This window comes from Nicotiana tabacum, chromosome 24 (assembly GCF_000715075.1).
Source record: "Nicotiana tabacum cultivar K326 chromosome 24, ASM71507v2, whole genome shotgun sequence".
Classification (NCBI taxonomy): domain Eukaryota; kingdom Viridiplantae; phylum Streptophyta; class Magnoliopsida; order Solanales; family Solanaceae; genus Nicotiana; species Nicotiana tabacum.
Genome location: NC_134103.1, coordinates 85,562,688 through 85,571,155, shown reverse-complemented (window position 1 = coordinate 85,571,155; position 8,468 = coordinate 85,562,688). Strand labels below are relative to the sequence as shown.

Sequence of the window (8,468 nt, the reverse complement as noted above, 5' to 3'; positions counted from 1 at the left end):
TACCGAAATCTCAAAAAATCATTTTTATGAGATTTCAAAAAAAATTCTAAATTTCCATCTCAGTACACTAATTAAATGGTGAAAACAATGATATATTCGTATATATTGACCAAATCCGAGTTAGAATCACTTACCCAAATATTTTTCCTTGAAAATCTATCAAAAATCGCTTCTTCTCAAGCTCAAGTTCGTCAAAAATGGCGAATGGGACGAATGCCCTCTTTTATTAATCTGCCTAGGCAGCCTTCAGAACTGGGCCTCGATCGTGGCTTCGATCATGGCCCCCAAGCCTAGGCCTCGATCGTGGATTCGATCACAGGCTCGAGCCTGGACCTCGATCATGACCTCGATTATGGCATCGAGCATGGTCCTTCGATCATGGCCTCGATCCTGGCATCAAGCCTGAGCCTTCGATCATGACATCGAGCCTGGGCCTTCGATCATGGCATCGAGCCTGGGCCTTCAATCATGACCTCAAGCATGGCATCAAGCCTGGGCCTCGTCTCTGGCTTCGACCCTGGGCTCGATATCTGGGCTCGATCACAACCCAGAATATCCAGCAGAAGAGAAAAATTGCAGCAACTTTTTAAGTCCAATGTTTGATCCGTTAACCATCTAAAACTCACCCGAGGCCTTCGGGACCTCAACCAAATATACCAACAAGTCCTAAAATATCATACAAACTTATTTGAAACCTCAAATCACATAAAACGACGCTAAAATCACGAATCATGCTCCAATTCAAGCTTAATGAAACTTAGAATTTCCAACTTCTGCATTCGATGTCGAAACCTATCAAATCAAGTCCGATTAACCTCAAATTTTGCACACAAGTCATAAATAACATAACGGAGCTAGAAAAATTTTCGGAATTGGATTTCAACTCCGATATTAAAAAGTCAACTCCCCGGTCAAACTTCCAAACTTAAATTTCTGTTTTAGCCATTTCAAGCCTAATTTCACTACGGACTTCCAAATAAAATTTTGATCACCCTCCTAAGTTCAAAATCACCATACAGAGCTGTATGGAATCATCAAAATTCTATTCCGGGGTCATTTTCACATAATTCGACATCCGGTGACTATTTGAACTTAAGCTTTTAATTTCTTTAATTTTTCATCAAAATTTCATATCTCGGGCTAGGGACCTCAGAATTTGATTTCGGGCATACGCCCAAATCACGTTACGGACCTACCAAAACTTTCAAAACACTGATCTGAGTCTGTTTACTCAAAATGTTGACCAAAGTCAACTTAGTTGAGTTTTAAAGCTCTAATTCATATTTTAATCTATTTTTCACATAAAAACTTTCCGAAAAATTTTACGAACTGTGCACGTAAGTCGAGTAATGATAAATAGTGCTTTTCGAGGTTTTAGAATACATAATTAATTATTAACTTTAAAGATGCATTTTGGATCATCACAGGCTCACCTACTGAGAGTGTGTGAGGACAGGTCCCAGTTTCATTATCTCTTAGTTCACTACATGCAAGTGAGCTGATCTTGATCCCATAAGGGATTTGTAGAAGTCAATTATTTCTTGTTGGATCTGCTTCTGGTGAGTGAGTCTATCTCCACAGGCATTATTTAGTTCTGTAATAACTTTTTTATGACTTCTTTCCTTCATGATAGGTGATAAATATTTGGTGTTAGAATCACCAAGTTTTATCCACTTAGCTCTAGATTTCTACTGAAGGATGCTTTCTTCTATTAGTGACCATCTTTCCAGATCTTCAAGTAACCTTTTCTCCTCTAATGCTACTGCATCAGAGTAGCCCTTGTTCAACTGCTCTTGAATATCTTGCAGCATGTATCAGAGATGTTCTATCTTAGTTGTTACTCCTATGAACTCATTGTTATTAAGTTGCTTCAGTTCTGAATGTAGTTGTGTCTGACAAACTCCCTCAACCACTGATAAGAAATCCTCATGATTAGCCCAAACATTAAAGAACTTAAATGGGATCTTGCCACTGGATTCAGCTCTCCTTAAAGTGATCATCATGGGAGCATGATCTGAGATAAAAGGTATTTTGTAGTCCACCTCCATATGACCAAAAGTATTCATCCATTCATCATTTCCAATAGCTCTATCAATCCTGCTGAAAACTCTATCTGCAACTTGTTATTTATTAGACCATGTATAGTATTCCCCCTTCCAAGGTAATTCACATAAGTTAAAACATTGCATATAGGTTGTGAAGTCTTGAATCTCATTACTTGTTACTGGATTCCCATGGAGTCTTTCTTGTACGTTTAACACTGAGTTAAAATCTCCCCAAATGAGCCAAGGCTTGATGATCTGTGTTGCAAGGTTTTGCAGATGCACCCACATAGGCTTTCGCACCTCAATTATGTTAAACCCATAACTGACTGTCATGAGACAGTTCATTTGATTCTTCCTTCCTCTAACATCACAATGCATAGCTTGAGCAGATTGATTCATCATTGTTATATCATAGTAGGAAGGATCCCATAATACCCAGACTCTTCCATTAGCAGCATGTTCATAGTTAAATCTTGCTTGCCATCGTAGCACTACCCTATTAGCAATGCCATGTGCCTTATCTTTTTTTACTCTAGTTTCTACTAAACCAACTAGTTTAATATTATTCTCTTTAATATAGGTACTCAACTCTTTTTTCTTATAACGTTTGTTGGTACCTCTAGTGTTCCAAACCAACCAAGACATCAAGTAGGTTTGGATGTACCACCTGCAGATGGTAGTGACAAATTAGCCATCATAGCTACATTTGTCTGTTGATTAGGGCTTTGCTTACCAGATGATACAACTACTTGTGCATAGTTCAGAGGCATGCTATTTACTTCAGCAGCTTTCTTCCCTTTATTAGGAGATTGTTGTCACGCCCCAAACCTGAAGAGGCGTGGCAGGCACCCGGTGCCATACTCGGCCCGAGCATACTACTCTGTAACTGTAAACTCTGGAGGGTAACCCTCAACTTAGGCTGAAGAGGCCATATTCTGAATCATCTCAAAATAACGTCTACAACCAGCAACAACAAATTAAACATCAACAACCAGCAACAACAAATTAAACATCTACATAGGGCTGGTAAAGCCACAATACTGATATAAAAATGTATAGGACTTGTCTACAAGACTCTAGGAATAACTGAATTGTATCATGGTCGGGACTGGGCCTCGACCTACTCATCAAACCTGTATTTATAAAATGGACTCCAAGGTATCAACCTGGTAACTCCGAGGAAGTGTAGCTTACCAACTAAGTTGATGTTTGACTTTGTTTACTAGGAAGGTCTATCCAATTGTCTATTAGTACCTGCAGGCATGAAATGCAGCGTCCCCAGCAAAAGGGATGTCAGTACGAAATAATGTACCGAGTATGTAAGGCAACAAGATAACTAAAATCTGAAACTGAACTGATAATATTATAACTGAAAGTACCTGGGAGTCAAATATAATTTGAAGATATCCTTACCTGCTGATACTGACTCATCTCTCTCAATATAGTAAGTAAAGTAGTTGTCCGGCCCAATAAGGCTCGGTATGTGTAACTGCTCTGCCGCAGTAGGCTCGCTCATAGGAGCTCGGCCATACTAGGCTCTGTATCTCGGCCATTCTGGGCTCGCTCATAGGCGCTCGGCCATAGTAGGCTTGGTATATAACTTACCATCAAATCAGAGGTTTCCCAATAGGGGCCTGCCCACCGATTATAACTCGATGGTGGTAAAAATAATGTAATACTGTATATATATATACTATAATACTGTATATATATAGACCCTCTGCTCTCTTGACTGGAAGAAGACAATACTCAATTGAATATAAAGTCCCGATAAGGGAGAATACTGTAACTTATGAGACTAGGATAATGTATATAAATTCGGGAGTATGAACTTCTCTTTATGCCTCGTTATCAAACACATGTAGTTACGAGATCATGCCAAAATGAAGGAAGGGCTTAGCCTTAACATACCTTATCACAATCTTTACAATCACCAAGTTGAACTCGCCTCTTCGCACCTTAATCTACAACAATGATAATAATACTATCATTAAGTTATGAAAGGTACAATTATCGCACAACAAATGACAAGCTTATCTTGTATTTAAACGGGCAACATCTCCCCTATAATCCTTACTTCCTCCAAATTCAAGATAATACCAATAACATAAGAACGCAACAATAACAACCTATATACATTATTTTCCAACCTTATATACACCACAAAATACTATAAAATAGCCCAACACACCCCAATCTCTTCATACACAAAACGACCACTGTAGTAGTGTCAAACAACTCAAAAATATTACGACGAGCGACCAACCCACCACCCTGCATTAGTTTGGTATTTCTACACACCCTTACTTCTCCAAAACTCCACAAAATAGCAGTAAAACACGCAGCCCAACAGCAACACAAAACAGTCCACAAAACAGTCTGTTACAAGTGAATAACTCGAACTTACAACTTCCGATCACCGTCTCATGAGTTCTTACAAATATAGAAGGACTTGCTATGCATCCACATCAGAATAAAATGGATGAAAGAGAGCAGTAAACTTACCTTATTTTTTGGATAACTCAGCTCCTATCTTGGTTCTTCAAACTCTAGGCTTTACCTCCAATTAGAACTTGAAAGGGAGAGAAAATCAATTGGGGTTTGTAGGCAATTTTTGGGAGGATTTTTGTAGAGATTATGTCTGGTTATTTTGACCTATTATAATTATAATATATGAAGGGGATAGAATTTTACAAATGCATCTTTGGACGACCCGAACTGGCCCATTTTTGGATTCTCGTTTAAGAAAGTAGGTGATAGTCTGCGCAGTCTCGCAAAAATGCCCATATATCTCTACTCCGATATCGTATTGAAAAACGGTTTAATGAGTTAGAAAATAGACTCATAGATATTTAATTTGATGGGTGGAACACCTCTTAACTCTAAGTATATTGGGATAAAATCGCAGTTACATTTGACCCAAAGTTTCAGTAAAACTTATGAACGTAACTTGTGATGACTTTTATCGACTTTTGTTCTACCACTCGCTTGACTTCAAAACATAATACACGACTATCATACAACTAACATAACTCATAACATAACCTCCTTATCATGTTAAACACCCTTGTCTCACCCCAAAAGTACATACTATAACATTCCCAACTTGTCGACTTTCGACAAAATATTATTTTCTTCAATTTCTTTAGCTTCTGAACCTTCCAACCATCTTTGTACTTGTTGTTCATGATCTTCAATGTTTGTAACCTCCGAGGTAATATGATTAACTTACTTTATATACTTTCAAAGAGGATCTCATTTTCAAACTTACATCAATTGACTTACGACGTACTTTCATGTACAAAAATATGGGGTGTAACAATTGTTGTTGGCCTTCTACATTTATTGGTTCTGCTACTCTACTCTCATCAACACAAGTAGTGATCCTTTGTTCATTTAGCATCACTGTCTTCCCTTGGTTAGTTTTGTGTGCAGGAGCTAACATAACTCATGTACTCTTCCACACTTGCTTCACAGGTTGTGGCCTATTTCTTTTGGGTTGCTGAATTTGTTTGACCTCCTCCTTGCGAGCTTTTGTACAATCATGATCAATTTTTAAGCATTTCCCACAGAATTCAGGTTTCCAGTCATATTCCACTGTCTGATCAAAAAGCCTACCTGAGTCATCCATAATAGAGTCCTTGCTTGGAAGAGGTTTAGTGACATTCACCTCAATGAGAATTCTGGCATAAGAGATTCTAGTTTATTTGGCAATGCACTCATCTGCAAACAGTGAAATTCCTATTGTGCTTGCTATTCTACTTAATGAGCTACCTCCCCAGCAGTTCATGGAAAGTTTGGGAAATCTAACGCACAGAGGAATCTTAGTTAAAAATTCAGCATCAAAATCAAATTGTGGACTCCATTGTTTTATTATCATGGGCCTATTGTTGACTGTGTAAGGTCCCTCACACAGAATTTTCTTCATATCGGCCATGGATTGAAACCTAACAATGTAGTAACCATCGTCATGAGAATAGAGCTCTAGCATAGTGACCGTATTCCACATCTGGTTTATATATCTATGCATGTAGTTATACCCTGGCTTTTCCCCAATTACATAGATGATTAGGGCACATTTCCACTACAAAGTTTCAGCTTCTAAATCTGATTTCTCAAGTTTGACCACAAGATTACCTGCTACTAATTCAGGAGTAATGTAGTGCAAATTTGCAGTTGATCGATTACCATTAAGGCCCCCAGCCCAAGCTGATTTCCTGGCAATGAAACAGTAATGTGTTATGGTGATTGAATCTCAACTTCATTCTTCTTTCCCATAGTAGCATCAGCTGATTTTGAAGCTTGATTTCCAGCTTCCAGCTCCTTGCCCAATGGAACAGTAACATCCCTAGATGGAGGAGGTGTTACACTATCTCTCAAGTTCACTTGCATAGGAATAAGGCTTTGATTTGCTCGTTTCTGCTATTGACTTGCAGATGCAGAGTCTCCGATATAAGGGGTCTGGGTAAGTATTCCACCTCCTACCTATGTTTTGAAAGTTCCAAAGATTGACTCCATGACTGCAGACGAGATACTTCCGATGTTTTTGAGCTTAAGTATTTTGTCATCAACCTTGATCTTTACTGTCATTGACGAGGTCGATGCACATTAGCTTAAACTGTGCCGAGAGAGGGAGGAAAAAGGCGACAAATGCTCGATTTGGCCTATCTGTTAAAATAAATATGCCTTTGCTGCTTTCTCCCTTTGCCAAAATAATTTTCGGGAAAACTACATTGTATAATGATTTTCAAAAAATAATATAGTCGGTAAAAATATATATTTTTGTATATTAATATATAATAAATATATTTTATATTATATATAATTAGTATATATATTTTTAATATATTTAGCTAACGAATATAATTATTTTTGATAGATAGGCTAAATACGTTACTTGTCCAAAATTTTCCAAGAATTGGGATTCTGCAATTGACCTCCCATTATCATCAGGGTTTAAGAGCTCTCACTCTTTCTTCATTTCTTCTTCATCAGCCCCATAACACCCCCAACCAAACATCATGAACACCTTAAACCCTTTCGCCGCAAAAACAAACCATTTTCATAACCAATTCATTCCTTCATTCCATCAACATTGCTCTCTGTTAACTAAACAACCCCTTAATAATTCTCTTTCCTTTAGAACTCCATTACCACCATCTTTATCCTCCTCTTACTTACCCATCAAATCATCCTCCTCAAATCCTAAAGCCCCTAAACCTAAAACCTTCAAATCATTAACTCCACTCTCTTTCCTTAAACCCACACTAATCTCCACCATTACAGCCACTGCACTTTTCTTCACCGGATTCTATCTCAACCCTAAATCAGCCATTTCTACCCCGCTATCTCCCCCACCGTCTGCGGACACAACAAGTGTAAATGAAGAGAATACCGAAGATGCCCTCAAAGAGGAGCTTCTCTCTAACCCCGATGATGTTGATACAACTGCAAATGAAGCAGTCTCAGACAGTAATACCGAAAATGCCCTCGAAGGGGAAGTCCTCTCTAACCCCAAAGGTGTTGAAGTCTTGAGAAATATGTTAGAAAATCACATTAAGAATAGAGAATTAGTCGATGCCCTTAGCATATTAAACAAGTTAATTGAGCTCGAGCCGAATGAGACAGAGTGGCATTTCTTGAAATCTCATTTGTATGTTCATAATGGGGAGCTGGAATTAGCCAAAATAGGTTTTAGAGAAGTAATATTGAAAGATCCTTATCACGTTGAAGCTTATCGCGGGCTTGTTGTGGTGGCAGGATCAGAAGACGAATCGACAAAGGAAATGAAGGAAATAGAGAAAAAAGTTGCGGAGGGAATTAAAATGTGTGAGGAGGAGAATAGGAAGGATGAAATGAGGGATTTTAAGCTCTTGCTTGCGCAAATATGGGTTATTGAAGGTAAATATGATGATGCGTTGAAGGTTTATCATGAGTTAGTCGATGAGGAGCCGAGTGATTTTAGGCCTTACTTGTGTCAAGGTATGATATATACAATGTTGAAGAAGAACTACGAGGCTGAGAAGTATTTTGAGAAGTATCGGGGACTGGTACCGCGTGAGAATCCTAATGCTAGGTTTGAATTTATGATGTCGACTTGATAGAAACGAAGTTTTCCAGTTGAAGTTGACATTCTGTGATTGAGGTATGGTAGGCATTGAGTTGCATTGTATGTTTGTAGTTCGTTTATATTTTGCTTATTATATGTTTAGATTTTTTTTAATCTCGGGTTTTAGAATGTAGGCTTTTATATTTAGTTGTAGGAACTAGGTTCGAATGAAAATATTTGTAATTTAGTGGAATGGAGCTCGAAGCTATTTTACATTTCAGATGGTATTTTGAGTGACAGGATGAACTATATAACTTAATTAAAAAAAGCAATATTCAATAATACTTCGTGAAATTATCTTTTCTCTAATTCAA

The 8,468-nt window shown here is 38.0% G+C and overlaps 2 protein-coding genes across 2 annotated transcripts; one reads left to right on the top strand and one right to left on the bottom strand.

Moving 5' to 3' along the window:
- Positions 1 to 1,814: 1,814 nt before the first annotated feature.
- Positions 1,815 to 2,447, bottom strand: LOC142178282 (uncharacterized). Its single transcript, XM_075247612.1, has 2 exons — positions 2,219 to 2,447; positions 1,815 to 2,113 (listed from the first exon to the last, which is right to left on the bottom strand). The coding sequence occupies exons 1-2, from the start codon at positions 2,445 to 2,447 to the stop codon at positions 1,815 to 1,817; spliced, it is 528 nt and encodes a 175-aa protein (XP_075103713.1).
- Positions 2,448 to 6,956: 4,509 nt separating this feature from the next.
- Positions 6,957 to 8,460, top strand: LOC107770234 (uncharacterized). Its single transcript, XM_075247981.1, has one exon. The coding sequence runs from the start codon at positions 7,067 to 7,069 to the stop codon at positions 8,144 to 8,146; it is 1,080 nt and encodes a 359-aa protein (XP_075104082.1). The 5' UTR covers positions 6,957 to 7,066; the 3' UTR covers positions 8,147 to 8,460.
- The last annotated feature ends 8 nt before the right edge of the window (positions 8,461 to 8,468 follow it).